This window comes from Anolis carolinensis, chromosome 5 (assembly GCF_035594765.1).
Source record: "Anolis carolinensis isolate JA03-04 chromosome 5, rAnoCar3.1.pri, whole genome shotgun sequence".
Taxonomy (NCBI): domain Eukaryota; kingdom Metazoa; phylum Chordata; class Lepidosauria; order Squamata; family Dactyloidae; genus Anolis; species Anolis carolinensis.
The window spans coordinates 49152518-49172363 of NC_085845.1; the positions used below are offsets into that span (position 1 = coordinate 49152518).

The following is a 19846-nucleotide window of genomic DNA, read 5'->3' on the forward strand; positions in this document are numbered from 1 at the left end:
AGCACCGGCCCCCAGAGTTGGACATGACTGGACCTCATGTCAGGGGAAAACCTTTACCTTTACTAGCTTTTTAAAAGTTACTAATTTTTCCGGTAAGAATGACATAATGGAACAAATAGTTTTCCTTTTCTCCTTGCAGCAAGGGATCTTCTTTTTCCTTCAGTTTTTGATAGTTAGGCAGTTCATTGGATGGAACTGCCGGCAGATGCTGCATAACAGTCAAAGGGGGCAAGCGTGAGATAATTCTCATTCTTACCTTTTAAAAAGCAGTACAAGCCACAAAGTGTGTAATGCTGAATGAGTAGTAATCCTGACATGAATGGCACACTATGAGGGACGACTGTTTAGTGAGAACTGAAATTTGCATGGTGTCGCCTGAGGTACTCCAACTGTTGTTTCTTCTAGTGCTTAAGGGCAAGGATGACACTCATGAAATTGGGCTCATGTATAGGTTAAAGGCAGGTTTGCAGGCAAATTTATGGATTTTGATATAACTGAAGGGTCGGTGGTTCGAATTCGGGGAGCAGGGTGAGCTCCCGCTGATATCCCCAGCTTCTGCCAACCTATCCATTCGAAAACATGCAAGTGTGAGTAGATCAATAGGTACTGCTCCGGCGGGAAAGTAACGGCACTCCATGCACCTTCGGCTTAGAAATGGAGATGAGCACCAACCCCCAGAGTCAGACGTGACTAGACTTAATGCCTGGGGAAAACCTTTACTATATAGCGTACCACACCCACCTTTTTTGTTGCTGCTTCTTGCTTTCTTTTGCATTTTAAAGATGGTACAAGCAAAAAAGAAGTGTTGTCTTTATACAGGTGAAATATAGTTACTGTTTTGTGGTATGAGGAAGGCCTTAACATTATTATAACTGCTTCTGTTTGCTTTTCCAAAGATGCTTCCTGTATATTCTGTTTAGGGGCCATGCAGCTTTATCCATTGACACACTATTCAATCACTATAAAATTTTATCTCGTAAGAAACCACTGCTGCCCATATCAGACATTTAAAATTCATGCGTTCAGTTCTCAAAGAAACATTGTTTCGAGAGATAATATACTTTCTTCCACTTTTCCGATTCTGGGTCAAGGGTTGATGTCTCCAAGGGGTTTAGTTGCTATATTGTGAATTCTATGCATACTTAAAAATAGTCCAGTCTACTGATTCACTTGCAGAAACATGTGAGGCATCTTGGGCTTTTTCGTAAGAGTTAGCAACTCAGGTAGGTACTGTGCTTTAAATAAGAGACACGTAGATTTCTCAGATGTACTCTGCAAATGATCTGAAACTTTATTCCAACAAATCCACTTTCCATAGTAGCCTAAGCTTCCAAAACTTAGGACTTTTTCCTTTTTATTAATGGGAGGAGAGGATGGTGGTGACAGAAATAAAAAGCACTTGGGTTTTAGGACTACTGCACATAACCTTGGCATCTTCATCCTTAGAGTTTGTAAAATTTATGAGTATTTTATTTGATCATCTTTCACTCATGGAAAAAAAATCTAATTATTGTTGAAATGAGAGAAACTGAAATGTGTTGTTGAAGGCTTTCATGACCAGAATCACTGGATTGCTGAGTTTTCTGAGCTGTATGGCCATGTTCCAGAAGCATTCCCTCCTGATGTTTCACCCACATCTATGGCAGGCATCCTCAGAGGTTTATATCTCACAACCTCTGAGAATGCCTGCCATAGATGTGGGCAAAATATCAGGAGAGAATGCTTCTGGAACATGGCCATACAGCCCGGAAAACTCACAGCAACCCAATTTGAAATGTAATAGGATGGAGAAAATGAAAGCAAACAACAGAGAAACTACACATTCAGCTGCACATTCAACTGCCAAGGTAAATCTCTTGATTTACCTTACTGGCATGATATTTACTAGGACTTTTTATTGTCCTAAAAGCAGAGATGGGGAAAGTAAAGCGTGTGGGCCACATACACCCTAGGACCCCCAATTTGTAGTCTCTGAAGCTGCCCTAAGAAATTCCCAAAACTGCAGATCCTCAAAACTTTAATAAAATATTTTCACGTGTCCCCAAAAGGCTCCAAATAGCTCAAACTAACATGCAATTGTGTTTTAAAATGTGAGTAAGATGTAATGGTTTCAATCCCTTTCATAGTTGCCCACTCCTGTTTAAAAGCCTACTTTTGTAACAAAACCTTGAAACAGTTTCTTTGAAAATATACCAATGTTTAGGGTTATACATTTTAGTTTTGTTCCAAATACAGTGTACTGCTATGTCCATATAGACTTGCTGGATGTATACCTTTGCCTAATAGTTTTTCAGCTCTTGTAATACTTTTTTGCATATAGGTTTGCCATTGTAATACAGGGTATGCATTTGTGGATATCCTTGTTTTCACTTTTGGACTCTTGCTTGCTGAGGTGTTCCTGCGAGTATCTCTGTAGATCTTAGAAAACTATTTCTTGATTTAAGGCGTTGGTGTGCTGGCTGATATCCAAACAGGGGATGGGCCGGAGATGTCAATGCCTTGGTCCTTTCATTGCTAGCTGCTACTTCCCAGTGGATGTCAGGTGGTGTAATGCCGGCTAAGCAGTATAATTTCTCCAGTGGTGTGGGGCATAGGCATCCTGTGATAATGCGGCATGTCTCATTAAGAGCCACATGCAATGTTTTAACGTGGTGAGATGTGTTCCACTGGGCATGGGTACTCAGCAGCAGAGTAGCAAAGCGCAAGGGCAGATGTCTTTACTATGTATGGTTGTGATTGCTATGTCGTGCCAGTCAACTTTCGTACTATGTTATTTTTAGCGCCCACTTTTGGCTTGATGGTCAAGCAGTGCTTCTTGTAAGTCAGAGCATGATCCAGGTAACTCCCAGGTATTTTGGTGTGCTGCAATGCTCCAGTGGGATTACACTGGAGCAATGTTACCAGAAGTGACTTGTAACATTCTGTGAAGTGGGAATCTGGTATAAGGTATTTCGGTCTGTTTAAGCATAACCATCCCACAAAATGAACTTCACTTGTTGAAATAATTCTTACTAAATGGAATACTTCCTAAGAAGAAAATAATTTGACTCATACTATATCCTGCTCTTTAGTACCATTTGGTTTACCTTTCTCTTTGGTGTTGTGCTTTTGTATCTATTATGTATAATATTAAGTATTTATCAAAGGAAGTTTCCAGCACTTTATTGCACAAGAACTGTTTCAAAATGTAGCCCATAAGAGAACATTGCACACTGTTAGTGGATGTATGATTGTCCTATAGAAAAAAATTGCTAAGAGAAACTAGTTTCCCTTAGGCCAGTTACCCCAATGGCTTTAAACAATACTTTTAATAATTAATAATGAAGTTAATAACTCAAGGTGTAAGTAAGCACCAGTGTGTTCATGAAGTACCTTAGCGGTATTATCTCTGAATATGCTACATCTCAGTTTCCCTTTGTCCCAGTGGTAGTTATGTGCTCTTTTTTAAGTATTGAGTACTGGAAATCTCTCTGAGAAGCTGGAAAAAACCAAAGGAGTTGTGATCTGTGTACTTAACAACACAGCAGTAATCTGAGTGTTTATAATAATGTTCTAATGCTTTTTGTAAAAATGGTGTCTTAAAAGAGGAAGACAATAGAATGAATTTAAAAACACTACTGGAATTAAATGTGGAACCTTATCACTGTAATTATGCCAGTACACCCTAGAAATCCTAAAGTCTGTTGTTTCATAGGCCTTGAATCTCATTTCCATATTTTAAAAACATTTAATTTTATTTCTTGACTAGCCAGTATGTTTCCATTGATAGGTAGCTTATATTCCATTGATAGGTAAAGGTAAAGGTTTCCCCTGACATTAAGTCCAGTCATGACCGACTCTGGGGGCTGGTGCTCATCTCCATTTCTAGGCCGAAGAGCTGGCATTGTCCATAGACATCTCCAAGGTCATGTGACCGGCATGACTGCATGGAGCGCCGTTACCTTCTCGCCAGAGCGGTACCTATTGATCTACTCACATTTGCATGTTTTCGAACTGCTAGGTTGGCAGGAGCTGGGGCTAACAGCGGGCGCTCATTCCGCTCCCGGGATTTGAACCTGGAACCTTTTGGTCTGCAAGTTCAGCAGCTCAGTGCTTTAACACACTGTGCCACCAGGGGCCCCCATTCCATTGATAGCTTATAGAGTTTTTAAAAAAATCAACACAAAATAGAAAGGGAAAAAAAGTGTATTCACTCAATATGTGCTTTTGCATTTGTATATTTTGCAGAATGCCCACACTATTTCTGAGCCTTAGGTCTCAATGTCACAAGTAATCTTGTAGACCAAAAGCGAGCAGTTGTAGTGCTCCATGTGATGTTTGAATGCAGACACTAGGAAGGGATGATGAAAGTGGTAGTCCAATGACTTTTAAAAGAGTGGACTTCATTATTTACAATTTTTTTTTCGTGTCAGGAGCAACCGGAGTTGCTTCTGGAGTGAGAGAATTGGCCATCTGCAAGGGTGTTGCCCAGGGGATGCCCGGATGTTTTGATGTTTTTACCATCCTTGTGGGAGGCTTCTCCCATGTCCCCGCATGGAGCTGGAGCTGATAGAGGGAGCTCATCCACGCTCTCCCTGGGTGGGATTCGAACCTGGCAGCTTTCAGGTCTGCAACCCAACCTTCAAGTCACAAGGCTTTTATCCCCTAGGCTGCCGGAGGCTCCTTATAATGTTTTAATGGCTTTGTTCTCTTTTGGATGAAGAAGTATTTTCCCCTGTATCATTCAGGTATTTCTCCTGTATATGTGAGGGCAAAAGGAGTGTGGAGGTGCCAGCCCTGCCTTCATGTCCCTGTGTGCATTGAACCTATATCATTGTCTTGTTGTGAAAATGTCTAAGTGCCATCACTATTAGGTACCGTCGTAACATCTCACTTCCTGCTGTTTTAGAAAAGACATACAGTTTGTACGTGATTTTTTTTATCATGTCAGAAGCGATTTGAGAACATACTGCAAGTTGCTTCTGGTGTGAGATAATTGACCATCTACAGAGATATTGCCCAGATGTTTTATCATCCTGCTGGGAGGCTTCTCTCATATCTCCGCATGCTAGAGCTGACAGACGGGAGCTCGCCCCGTCTCACGGATTCGAACTGACAAGCTTCAGGTCAGCAACCCAACCTTCAAGTTAGCAGTCTGGCCGGCACAAGGGTTTAATATATTCTTTATGTGATGAATTTGTGGTATGCAAAGCCTTTTCAAGACACTCTGATTTTGCAAAATAATAGGGGAGAAGGAAGGAACTTTGGAAAAGAGAGATTTGAGGGTGATTAGAGGATTTTCTTTAAAGCTTTTCATGTTTAAATAGATAGTATGTGTGGTGAATGATTATTATGAATTATGATTAGTAGCTTGTGTATACAACGTTGCAGCAATGTATGTAATAGAAAGGTATCTGCTGACTATCAGAACAGAAATAAGAGAAAAAAATGCAAATTTTGTATAAAACAAATGTTGTGTGCAAACATAAACTCTATGGAAATGTAACCCCTATGTGATTGATTGGATCCATGCACATTAATCCTCCTGCAGTAATAAAGTTTTGAAAAGCTTCCTTTGATGTTGCTAATGCCAGTGTTACAAAAGTTTTCATTGTAATGATGGAGAGATGGGTTGGGAGGGATTATGCATTATCCATTTGTTTTCTGGAAATCACGTTACAGTGAGGGTTTATAAATCCCCAATTAACACATATGATGGTCTTTTAAAAGCCTCACTTGTAGCATGGGGGGGATGAAGGGAATCTATCCAATCAGTGATTGGAGATGTCAGATGGGAGAGCATGGGGCAGAATAGATTATAATCTACTGCAGGCCATATCTGTCATGTGGGATGGATTTTTCCCATTCTTGATATAGATCAGTGGTTCTCAACCTGTGGGTCCCCAGGTGTTTTAGCCTAAAACTTCCAGAAATCTCAGCTAGTTTACCAGCTGTTAGGATTTTTGGGAGTTGAAGGCCAAAACATCTGGAGACCCACAGATTGAGAACCACTGACATAGACATTAAAGAGCACAGATGACCAGAAATAATATAATCATAACCTCAGGAGCCAAGCATTGAAATTGTCCTTCCAAGTTGGAATTAGTAGCACTGAAACATGCTGCATCCAGTACCCAGAGCCTATCCAAATGTATACCAAGTTAGTAATAATATTGAAATCCCCTGACATATCCTGGAGAATCAACATAATTCATCTGCCTTCATTAAGACAATGAGGTCATTCATGAGAGCAACCAAAATGGTCTGTATATCAAAATCAAGCCTGAATGTAGATTGAGATGAGTCCAAATGATCAGTCTTACCTGAGGGGCCATTCCTCACTATGGTGGCTTTCCCAGTGGTAGTATCAATATGATCCACTAACTGTTAATAGTCCTTAAGATCCAAGGAAGATTTCTTTGAAGATGACTTCATAACTGCCTCTTAGAAAGTAGCTTGAGCCACTCTGTGCTTTCACTTATTATCCATGAAAGGTCATCATTGAGTAAACAGATAATTAAAGATTATAATGATCCCTTGGTTTCCTCTGGTTTTGGTTCCAGGACATTTCATGGATACCAAAATCCATGGATGTTGAAGTCCCATTACATACAATAGTATAGTAAAATTTCATCCAAATAGACCAGAATCTGAAAAGACAAGATCACTGAACTCATACACTCTAAAATAGTTTGGTGTTGCCAAGTCAAGTTGCCAAGTTCATGTGCTGGGAAAATTCCATCAGATTTCATAGAGCCTGGGTACAGTTGGACATTTTCAGCCTCTTTTAAGGTAAACCACCTTTCCCTAGTTCTTGCTACAAAACCCATTCTCTATTCCCTAAAACTCATAAGGAACAAAATACTACATGTGGTCTTCACAATGTCAGCTTATTCTTGTGAAAGAAGACCAAGGCATTTTGCTTTTGCTGGGTTGTCTCATGCAAAGCCAGGTTTGCTTCCCTTTCATTTCCTCTTCTTCCTCAAGTATAGAATAAATAATATATGTATGGCTTATTTTCAGTTTTTTGTAAACAATACATTTAGTTTAAACACTTGAAGAGGAATTCAGCTATGGAATAATCTGCCTATAGAAGACATGGAACCCTCCTCTTGTACTGCATGGTTCAAGGAATAAAAAAGTTGTATTGATATGTTAGAAATAAATGTAGAATTCATGTCAATAAAATGTTATTGTCTGTTAACACAGACTGGTGAAATTATTTTGCTCTAAAATTTATTGTTGGGTTTATTATGAAGGTGAAGCAGTGCACATTTACTTTTCTGTAGTTGCAGAGCTTTTTAACTTTGTTCTTCATAATGTCAAGTACAATTGTTAAATCAGCACATTCTGTTTTAATTGACATTCTTGTCATGCTACAGTATAATTAAGATGGACTGCTTTCAAGATAGGTTATCAAGAGCTATGTGTGAAATAGAGTTCTTAATATATAGCACTTACATAACAAGACACATCCCTTGTGCCATATCCATTAACCCTCACAAATGAGGAGAGAACATTTTAGTGTCCTCAAGGCATTTTTTGTTGTCGAATATGTGCAAAAGTAGATTTACAGTGTAGCCATTTTCCAACATTAGACTAAATAGAGTGGCTAGTTCCAAGCAGAGTAGACCCATCAAATCTGTTGTTGGCTAGTAAGTCAGCATGCATTTAAATCTCACTGTTTTAGTTGGTCTGCTCTACTTGGGACTAGAAATTAGCTTCTGCAATTGGTAGTTGCCTAATTGTATCTAAATGTATGTATGTATTTATTTACAGTAGAGTCTCGCTTATCCAACATAAACGGGCTAGCAGAACGTTGGATAAGCGAAAATGTTGGATAATGAGGGATTAAGTAAAAGCCTATTAAACATAAAATTATGTTATGATTTTACAAATTAAGCACCAAAACATAATGTTTTACAACAAATCAATAGAAAAAGCAGTTCAATACATGGTAACGTTATGTAGCAATTATTGTATTTATGAATTTAGCACCAAAACATTGCAATGTATTGAAAACATTGACTACAAAAACACTGACAGTGACTACTAAAAGGCAGGCTGCATTGGATAATACAGAATGTTGGATAAGCGAAGGTTGGATAAGGGAGACTACCGTGCTATATTTCTATCCTGCTCTATCTCACCCCGAAGGGTATTCAGAGCGATTTACAGTTTGGCAATATTCAATGCCACATTGTAAATGCAAATATGCAATACAACACATTAGCAGTAAAAATAGATAAAACAAATACAGTTCAAACAGTTAAAAACAGAACACCCAGTCCCGTAGTCGTCATTTGTGCTGTATCTAAACTTCAGAAATTGGTCTCATAAATTTTAACCTTTCTACCACCAAAGTCAAAGACTTCAGGGACAAAAACTTGACAAAGAAATCTAGCTTTTTAGCTACAGCATTGTTTCTATATCATCTAGGATTCTAGGGTCTTGTATTGGGACCAAAGTAATCTTTTTTGCCCCATTTGGAAGAAATTAATTTTTTTTCATATGAGACATTGACATTCATTGGGTTCAGGATATCTGCCATACAAAAAGTGCATGTTTTATTCTATTTTTTTCTGATGGTCATTGTTGTTTTGTGCCTTATATTGACTGTTATATATGACAACCCTATCATAGGGTTTTTTTTTGGGCAAGTTTGACTCATAGGAGTGTCCATTGCCTTCCTTATAGCCTGAGAAAGTAAGAATGCTGGTTCTCTGGATTTTTTTTTTTGCATTTATTTTCTGCTTATTCTGCCCTGGGTGTTTGAGTGGAATATGTTAACCCCTGTAGATATTTTGCATTTATTTGACTCTAGGTAGTTGAGTGAAACACAATAATATCTGAAAAAACTGCTTTGTATGTGAAGATTTTTTATTTCCCGCGATAGATTCAAATTCTTGTCATAGTCAGAAAGTACCCTAGAGCTCTACACAGTACAAGCTTTTAAAACCGCAATGAATGAAATTTCCTAAATCCAACATTTGTTAGAAACCAACTAACAACAAAGTAAACATGCATACATTTAAAACAAGTGTTATCTTCTCTTTTAATTCTGAGTCTGCGGTAGGGTCTAAAATATTAAAAATAGAATCTCTCTTGTGATGGTTGAATTTTCCTGGAATGTTTACAACTATTGTAGATTGAACTGATTTTGTTGGACACCATATAACATTTTGAATGCTATAATGACAGTAATATAAATTATATATTGCTATGGTATATCTTCTTAAATTGATCTTGCAGAAGCATGCATATACTACTTTCATCGGTTCTATATTCTTGATGTATTTGCATTATTACAGACATTTGCCAATGTGGTCAAAGTATATCCCAAACATGTACAGGAAAATTTATTTATTTTATTTACGATACTTTTACCCCTCCTTTCTCACCCCGGAGGGGATTCAATAATTCAATGCCTTTAAAAACAAAGTACATAAGCGTCAGTTAGATAATAAAACATTAAAATACAATTAAGTCACAATTAAAACCATAACATTTAACTCTGACAACAGAGTAAATCATGTGATCCAAGCGCATAGTCTGGGCCGTTCCATTGGTCAAATCTATATCTTTTATATCCATTATTGCACCAGATTTCCGAAGGCTTGGTCAAAGAGCCATGTTTTCACTTTTTTTATGGAAGATCAGGAGGGAGGGGACTGATCTAATCTCCCTGAGGAGGGAGTTCCATACCTGAGGGGCCACCACCAAGAAGGCCCTGTCTCTTGTCCCTGCCAATTGCATCTACAAAGAGGGCGGGACAGAGAGCAGGGCCTCCCCAGATGATCTTAAACTCCGAGATGGTTTATAGAAGGAGATATGTTTGGACAGGTAAACTGGTATACATTTGACTTAATTATAGTATAGAACTAAATGGATTTTAAGATGCTGATCATTTGATGCTTGGGAAAACTGTTCTTTTATGCCATATTATTTGAACATTGGCTACACATTGAGAATTTAAGTTGTGCTGTGAATGTGTAGAACAGAATGTCCACCTTTTGCAGTATCATAAAAACCGAAATGGTAAACTAAAACTGTGGTGGATTTCATCTCAAGACTGGATGCACTCAAAAAAATTTGCTACTTCGTTTTTCCTTATGAATCCCAAATTGTATTTCAGGGCTCTCTGGAATGGCAGTGGCCATGGAGTGAAAGCAGCTTACACAGCTGGAGGGGAAGCAGCGAAGAAGTGGGGAGAGGAAAGAGCAATGTGAGTGTGAAGACTGCACTGCAGCCATTGCCTTCAAGCCCAGCATGTTGTTTGCATGTGCTGTGAGATTTATCAGAAGAAAATTGTACTTTGTTTAAATGTAGGCATTATTTTCTCTTTTTATAGTGGCATTGGTAAAAGCTGTGATGCTTGCACCCCGAGTTTAACGTAATGTAATTTCACACAGTTTGTTCTTATTAACAAGAAAAGTCAAGTGTTTCTGAATGAATAGCTGTTTTGTGTCAGGTATTTTAAAAAGCTTTCAACTTTGCTGGTGTATTCTATTCTTGTATTGCTTAGTAACCAAAGAAAATGAAGGGAAAGGGATAATGTATTTCATGTATACTAAATTCAGTTATTATTCCCTTTTATGTTCTTACAATCCATATCACACACAAAGACTTATCAAAAGAACTTCTCTCTTTAAGCCAAGAACATAACTCTATTCCATCTGTGCTTCGTCTTACAATTCACTTAAAAGAGAACGGTATCTTTTTTTGGTAATATCTCCTCCACTATAATGTGCTGCATGGAGAGCATAGATCAAGGAGTGGCCACTGTGGCAGACTTGGGGATTAGTTTAATAATACGAGGGTTATCCAGAAAGTAGATTATGTTTTGGAATGAAAAATGAACAAAGTATAGGAGAAAACATTTACCATATGCAGTTGAAAGCCACACCCAAATACCACATCTCAACATAGTCGCCATTCAAATCTAGGCACTTATCATAGCGATGAATGAGCTTTGCAACTCCTTCCCCACCAAATTCTGCCGCTTGGGTCCTCAACAGTGTGCGACCCGCAACCTATTGGAATTGCATGGAATTCAGGGTCATATACAGTGAAGAGATATGAATAGTCATCCTTGTGGAGTGTTTAGTGGAAATATGAATCCTTGTATAGTAGATATAGTAGATCTCATTATCCACTGGGTTTGAAATCCAGGACCTCTGTGGATATGAAAGTCTATGTGTGTGTTCAACTCCCATGATATTCAATGGTGTAGTGAAATGGTATTTCTTATATACAATGGAAAAATAAAGTTTTAGTTTCTGAATTTTTAAAAAAATATATTTTCAAGCCATGGATGGTTGAATTGTAGATACACAAAAGCCATGACTACTGAGAGCTTACTGAATGGTAATTTTGAAACTGAAAATATTTCATTTTATTTTGTTTTTTTCTTCTTAATTTTTTATGCTTGTGTTTTCATGGCTGGAATCACAGGATTGCTGTGAGTTTTGTGGGCTGTATGGCCATGTTCCAGAAGCATTCCCTCCTGGCATACCTCATAACCTCTGAGGATGCCTGCCATAGATGTGTGCGAAACGTCAGGAGAGAATGCTTCTGAAACATGGACAAACAGCCTGGAAAACTCACAGCAACCCATCTTTTGTGCTATTTGTCTGAGTTTATTTGTTTTTTTCTTTCAGATCAAAAATGTCTGTTCATACCTGACACTTGTAATTCAGTGATTGACTACACTAGCTTCACAGGGAATTTAACATGGCCTAGTTGAATTTATTTTTGGAGAGTTGATGATGTCCACAGCTACAAGTTGCAAGAAAAACCATCAGGCTGTGAGCCTAGAAGGAGTTGACCCAGAGACATGCATGATAGTTTTTAAAACCCATTGGGCACAGGTAACAACTCATGAAAGCTTTTATTGTCTTATTTATCTAAAATTGGCAAGAATACGTTTTCTGAAAAACATTTAGACACAATCTATATTTCCAAAATGAAGGATACTCCCATATTATGGCTGGTTGGTGACACTGAAGTACACTTTGTTTATTCTGTTCTGGTGAACTGTGGAATCCTGATCCTCTGTTATTTAGCTTACAACGATAGAGATATAACTGTTGTATAGACTAGAGACTGAATAAGGAAATCTAATTTCCATTGCAAATGAAATACAGGTTGGAATATATAATTATTGTGTTTTGAAGCACTGTGAAATTTAAGAAGACAGCTCAGTTGTTTCAGCATTTGGATGCAATTCTGTGCATGATCAGGTTGTTCAAAACCCATTAAAGTAACATATGTTCTGTAATATAGACTTCATATTTGAAAGATCGTGGCTTTTTAATCCAGTGTTATCTACACGGATTGACGAAATATCGGCCGCAGTGGTTCTCAGCTTGTGGGTTCCCAGGTGTTTTGGTCTATAACTCCCAGAAATTCCAGCTAGATTACCAGCTGTTAGGATTTCTGGGAGTTGAAGGCCAAATCATCTGAGGACCCACAGGTTGAGAACCACTGATCTACAGGCTAATGGTTTTATGTATTTACCTGTCATTCCAAGACTTCATCAGTAACAAATCTTGACTTCACTGAAGACAGCTGAAAAATAGATGTTATCAAAGTCCCCTTTAAAAATAGTGCAAAGCAGTGGTGGAGGAAATGGTAAAATCTGTGATCAATCAAATCCAAAAAGGTTAACCCATACATTTGGAGAGCTAATTGTAGAATGTAACATCCTGAGTCTAACCACCTGATTCCCCCAAGAGTTTTGCTGGAGCAGTGGTTCTCAACCTAGGGTCCCCAGATGTTTATGGCCTACAATTCCCAGAAATCCCAGCCAGTTGATTGGGGACCCCAGTTTAAGAACCATTGTGCTGGAGTGATATTTTCCATTTCTGCATTTTGCATTTGAGTTTCAGTTTGACAACAAAAACCATTTATTTTGTAATTAACTTGATAACGTTCAAAGAATTGCAACAATGGGCCATTCTTTCAAAGTTATGGTTTGGGAAAGTAAGTACAGGGTACAGGACTAGGCCTACATGGAGATGGCACCTTCACATTCATGAATGTTAAAAATAGTAGTAACTGTGGCTGTGATGGTCATTACATTTTTACTTATTGACTGGTGGGTAAAGATGTGCATATAACTTAAGTGCCAAAATAACTTGATTTGCTTTTTATTTCCATGTATCTTGTTATGATTAGAGAGGGATGAAGAACACCTTTTGTTCTGCCTCGGACAAGAAAATGTATATATTTACTTCATTCAATCAGGATAATATATTTCAAATTGTGGCAATGAATTCAGACCTTTGGACAGAATATTCCTAACCTTGCAAACAGTTGTTCATAAGCAGATTCCACTCTTTCCTTGTTTAATTCAACTGTCTGTCTCTGTGTTCAGTGCAGTGAGACATATCTTGCTGCAATTAAGCTTTTCTGAGCTGGAAACTTTACAGTGAAATGAAATATGATTTAATATGGAAATATTGATGACTGAGTTTGGTTAATAACAAACCTATTAATATTGTGATGAATCTCTGTACACAGATCATTAAAAGTAATTCCATTTTTTGTAGGTTATAAAAATCTTGGAGAAGCATGACCCTTTAAAAAACGTTCAGGCCAAATATGGGGTAATACCTCCAGATGAAGCCAGTACTGTGCAGAATTATGTGGAGCACATGCTCTTCCTTTTAATTGAAGAACAAGCAAAAGATGCAGCAATGGGCCCTATCCTGGAGTTTGTGGTCACTGAGAATATCATGGAGAAACTTTTTCTTTGGAGTTTGAGGCGGGAATTCACTGATGAAATGAAAATCGAACAACTGAAGATGTACGAAATGCTTGTCACACAATCCCACCAGCCCTTGCTGCATCACAAACCCATCCTGAAACCTTTGATGATGTTGTTGAGTTCTTGCTCAGGAACCACAACCCCAGCTGTAGAGATAGACTTGGTAGTTCTTCTCAACCAGCTCTGCTCAATCCTAGCCAAAGATCCGTCTATCTTGGAACTCTTCTTCCACACCAGCGAGGACCAAGGAGCTGCAAACTTCCTGATTTTTTCGCTCCTGATTCCTTTCATCCATCGAGATGGGACTGTTGGCCAGCAGGCTCGTGATGCATTGCTTTTTATAATGTCACTTTCTGCAGAAAACAGTGTGGTTGCAAATTACATTGTAGAAAACACTTACTTTTGCCCAGTAAGTTTCTTTTAACGTTTTATCCTGCTCCCTCAAAGAAAAAAACTTCATTTTTTAATGTCTTGGTCTTTTCTCCAGCAAAACACAACTGGTTTTATGTAGTGCAATATTGTCATCTTATGGTTATGTAGAACTTGCAAACAGCAGCATTGGTATGCATACAAACCCTTTCATTAAGCTTCATTTTAGTAGGCAGGAGCCGTGGTGGAGCAATGAGTTAAACCCTTGTGCCAGCTGGACTGCTGATTTGAAGGATGGGTTGCTGACCTGAAGGTTGCCGGTTCAAATCTGCAAGCTTCAAGTCTGTTAGCTCTAGCATGTGGGGACATCAGAGAAGTCCCCCAACAGGATGGTAACACATCCAGGCGTCCCCTGGGCAATGTCTCTGTAGACAGCTAATTCTCTCACTCTATAAGCGACTTGCAGTATGTTCTCAAATTGCTTGTGACACAATTTTAAAAAATTCAGTATGCTCTTCCCATTTTTTTGATAGATGTTCCATGTGTTAAAGTTAAAATTTTAAATAGCCAAATAAGTTTAAGTAGCCCAATTTTAAGTAGCCAAACAGTAGGGTCTTACAAAAAAAAAGATGTAATTATGTAAAAATGAATTGTGGACACTATTAAACTAAAATTTGCTTTCTCTTCAGAAGATTAATTGATGTACAACAATAATACTTTTGGATTAAATGCATCTTAGTTAGTGGAGATATATCAAAGTATGATGTTTAGGTAGTCTTTTGGGTCTAATTATTTTAACATTACTTAGGATTATAATGTGCCAGTCGAAGATCAGACATCTTTAAATAAAACATGAGTATTTATTTAGGAGTTTAATCTGATAATCTCTCATCAGCTTCTTTTCTTGTTCTGCTTCAGATCTCTCAGTTTTAATGTAAAACTTGTGTTTTTCTCTATTTTCCAATATGAATGTGAGATGAATGACCTAATCATATTGAATTCACTATGGCCATATGCTAGTTATATTCCTTCTGGTGCTCCACCAATTACAGAGATAGGCATTTTGCCAAATTTAATTAAGCTCCAATTAGGTCAGTGATGATGATTGCTGTAGGGAAGCAGCTACCTTCATCATTTAAGTCGGAAACTACTTTTAAAACAGTGTTTCTTTCTCAGTCCATTTTATGGTAGCTTTATCTTACCTTTTCTCTGCTACATTTGGACTTAGCCCACATCCCTTCCTGCTGTATCCTGATACAGTGTTTCATAATTTATTTTGCTATGTGTTCATCCCATTTTTCAGACAAAAACTGCCTCCCAAATTAGGCAACCATGTTCTCAGATACAGTAAAGGAGGAGAATGGAAGGTGAGGAGAGTCTTAGTTCTTTGACAATGTTGAAACAAAGTTGTATGTTGAAAGCAAGTGTCTATATATACATTTGGGATCCGGATGATCTTTCTTTGCAAGCATTCTTGGCTCAGCTACCCATGTTTCCTCTTGGCAATAAAGTCAGGTGTGTTCCTATTCCCTTCACTTCACTTCTAGAGTCCTGGACAACTTGCATGGTAGTCAATTTGCTATACAGTTTTTCCAAGAGCTTGTCTTACGCAACACAGACTGCTAATCTTGCACAGAAATTGTACTACATACCCATTCAGTGTACCATTGTGTTCTATTTGTGAAAGTTCCTGTTCTAATAGGAATTTAAAATGAGATAGTTCTTTTGGAGTTGTTGCTATCCACAACAACTCCAAATGTAGATTTCTAAGATGCATTATACTCATAGTCCATATTGGGTGATTTTGAGCCACTCAAATCACACACATGTGAAATAAGGTACCTTGAAATACAGTTTTTAAAGTTTCCACTCTAAAAAGGAATACAGTAGGCTCAAGTCCTCTTTGACATAATTTTTCAGGATCTTCTTCAGACAAGATAATATGAAAAATGCACATTATGGCTTTCTGTGCCTTGTTTCAGTGAAACAACTTTCTATCCTTTTTCCTAATGATACTGATTTTTTTAAAAAAAAGTTTCAAAATTGCCATTGTACTTTGAAATATCAAATAATAAGTTTCAGCAGAGAGAAATTATTGTTGACTTTATTTGATGAAGAGGATTCCTTTTTTGTTGAAAAAGGAAATTGTCCCAGAGGTAGATACCCTTATTAGAGTCATTCTGTAACATCCATAATTACATTTGCCAATTAATTTTTAAAAAGTCTTTTTACTCTGAAGATTAAAGCCAATTGTATTAACCTTCAAACAGTAGGGGGTTAAATTTGACAAAACACACTCCTAATTAGAACAGTTGTCTTAGTAGTACATAGAAATCAATCCAGCCATGAAGATAGCTTGCCCCAGTCTATAGTAAAACATCACAGTCTGTTCTTAAAGGTTGTTCATTTTTTTCAGGTCTCATAATATGTAGGTGTTGTGTGATCTTTACAATTTGGGGAGCATTATTTTACCATTACAAAAAAAAAAACCCCAGAATGATGCTTGGGGAGAGTGGGTGGCATGTGCACTCCACTTAAGCAAAAATATTGAAAGATTAAAGGGTTTTTAATAGTTACTTCCCTGTGGATTCAACAAAATTATCTCAATTCTGATTAAGATGAACCAACTCAATTTGGTTGAAATGAAAATGGGTAGGATATAATGCATTTCAAAATCCATCATCATAATTAAACTAGTACTAGTTCAGATTGCAGAAACAAACCTTCAAATTTTAGAATGTGTGTCCTTGTGCCAGCCTCAGGTAGTTGGGGATTAGGATAGTGTTCTGAAAGCTATGGGTTATTTAATGCAATCATATTGTTGTGTCAAGATTTTTGTGATTTATTCAAAACACAGGTTCCAGTTAAGAATAGCTAGTTTCCCCACAAAGATGTGGTTAATCAACACTTTAAAAGTGATTGCATAGTTTAATTTAAACCACAATTATCAATAAGTTAGAAATATCTGTGTAGTATGCCTACTGCAAAAAGTATACTACATAATGTGTACACACACATATATGCAAAATATATACATACATTATTTGGTAGACATGGGGTTGCTTCTGTCTATATCAGTGGTTCTCAACGTGTGGGTCCCCAGGTGTTTTGGCCTACAACTCCCAGAAATCTCAGCCTTCAACTCTGGGAGTTGAAGGCCAAAACATCTGGGGACCCACAGGTTGAGAACCCACTGGTCTATATTAAACACTTAAACCCCACTGTTTATCAGAAGAACTGAGGATAACCTACAAAATAAACCATTTCACACATTTCCAGATTGTATTGATAGATAATTTGAATGAAGTGAAAACATATTAATTTTTTGATGTAGCAAAAAGGTCAAGTCAACTTCAACTTATGGTGATCCTGAGAATCAGGGACCTTGAAGTCCACCTGTCATCAGCAGCTCTGCTCAGATCTTGCAGACTTGGAGCTGTCTGTATATCCATCTCTAATGCAGTCCTCCTCTTTCTTTCAAGTACTATTGTCTTTTCTAGTGACCATTTCTTCTGATATGGCCAAAGTCTAACAGTCTCAATTATCTTGACCTCTGATGAAAGTTCAGGCTTGATTTGCTGTCGGATTAATTTACTGGTATTTGTCTTTTAAGCAATTCACAGTATCCATAGAATTCTTCACCAGCACCAGCAAATGAGTTTATTTTCTTTGTATCAGCCTTTTTTCACTGTCTAGCTTTCATAACCATACATAGAAATTGCAAATACCATGACACGGACAATTCTAACTTTAGTATTAAATCATATTCAATAATATATACACATCAGTCTAGTTCCTTCACAGCTGTCCTTCCAAGTCCTAATCTTCTAATATCATGGCTGCAGACTGAGTCAAATATGGACACTCTAGAACTATTTAAATGTCATTATCATCTACTTTAAAGTTATATATCTTCTGTGGTCATTATTTATGTTTTCTTAATTGTAGCATTGCCTTTGTATTTTCTTCCTTGACTTTTTTCAGTGATTGTTCCAAGTCTTTACTATTTTTAGTAGCAATTGTTTGATGTTCCTTCTTCCAATATTTCATTTTCCTCCAAGTCTAATTCTGCTTTATATATGATATACAACATACAAGATAAAATTCAGCCCTCCTGACCCCTTGCCAGTTGGAAACCAATCACCACTACCATACTCCACATACAACATAGGACTATATCTTTTGCTTTCTAAGTAGAAGAAAACCTATGCTTAATTCAGTGCATTTCATCTAACACTAGTTTGGGTACCTGGTTTTGCCTGGGTGTACTCCAGCTCACATAATGCTCTAGATGCATCATTTATGAGGTTCAGTATGCTATTCAGCTGCAGGACATTGGCAGGGGTTGGGCTACATGTTCATGGTGCTTGCTATAACCTGAAATGTCATTGGAGGGAGGGCTTTTGGTGGCTCCTCGGCACTGTGGGTTAAAGCTGTTTGTGGAAGCGGGAGCCTGTCTGTGGAAGTGGGTACCCCAGCCACACACATACATATGTATGTTCACTTTTATTGTGTATATAGTAAATGTTGAGCTAATTTAGTTTGAAACTACTTGAAACTTGGGAAAACATAAGCAAGACTTCCTAAAAGAAGACTGGATGGAGAATTACAGGTGTTAAGATGTCTCTTTGAAAGCAGCTAATTAAGCTGGAGACATGAAATTATGAGTTATGAATGCAAACTGGAAAGGTAGGGTGTTACATCACTTCCAACGATCAATGCAGAGATGTGATAAGAATAAATGTTACTCATCATGCAATTTTAGCTTTACCAGAGTCAGCTAATGCTATCCTACTTGTAAATTATTTTGAACAGTTAATATAAGTTAAATATTTGAGAAATGCCAACATGAAAATCATTTTTGACTGATGGACAACAGAGCTTGTATTTCCCGGCACATGCTTTTTTTTTTTTTTTTTTTTTTAAATGTGAGCTATTGAAGGGAATGTCCCTTGCTTAAGAAAACCCTATGCAATTTATGGGGTCATCATAAGTTGACAGGATACATGAAGGCACATATACACGTATTGAAAGGTAAATGATTTAGATTCTAGGAATTTGTATCTTCCTGCTAAATAAACGGTATTAGCTTAAGGCAATGCTTAGCAGTAATGCAGTTACTTGGTTTAATTAGTTGTGTCCTTGCTGTTTTCCCCTTGACATTTTTTGCAGGTACTAGCAACAGGCCTAAGTGGCCTCTATTCATCTTTGCCTACAAAGCTGGAAGGTAAAGGAGAAGAATGGAACTGTTTGCTCAAAGACGACTGGCTTCTTTCTCCAGCTCTTGTCCAGTTTATGAACTCACTTGAGTTCTGCAATGCAGTAATACAGGTACATGGCTAAATAAATGGTATTAGAAATTAATATTTAAACCTGTATGATGTTCCTCTGTTTATGTAGAAGTACTGTAGAGTGCAAATCATTATTAAGTCTAGATTAATTATATTGCAAATTTCTTATATAGACAAATATCAACAGGATTAGGATTTAGATAACAAACATCTAATAAATGAGATGCAGGTTTATTTTTACAAACTTGTCTATTTCCTAATAATGCTTGGCTGAGCAACATTTATTAATATCTAAAATCATAAATATTTTTCCAGGAAACCTAACTGAGCATAAATTCATATACTGCTTTTGTTTGTTTTCAGCAAAGAAAACCCATTCACTAATATCTGTGAACAATGTTCTTTGTTTTTGAGTTGATCAGTATATTTCAAGAAC

At 37.4% G+C, this 19846-nt stretch overlaps 1 protein-coding gene across 2 annotated transcripts in view; it reads left to right on the forward strand.

Moving 5' to 3' along the window:
* The window catches only part of fhip1a (FHF complex subunit HOOK interacting protein 1A), a 99167-nt gene that overhangs the window by 33884 nt on the left and 45437 nt on the right, over nucleotides 1-19846 (forward strand). The window contains exons 2-5 of one of the 2 annotated variants that reach the window (XM_008111978.3): nucleotides 10115-10304; nucleotides 11640-11849; nucleotides 13533-14159; nucleotides 19292-19450. In XM_008111978.3, the coding sequence (XP_008110185.2) occupies nucleotides 11745-11849; nucleotides 13533-14159; nucleotides 19292-19450 (891 nt within the window). In that variant the 5' untranslated portion in view covers nucleotides 10115-10304; nucleotides 11640-11744. The remainder of the gene's footprint in view (nucleotides 1-10114; nucleotides 10305-11639; nucleotides 11850-13532; nucleotides 14160-19291; nucleotides 19451-19846) is intronic. The other variant, XM_008111977.3, reaches the window with a different exon arrangement.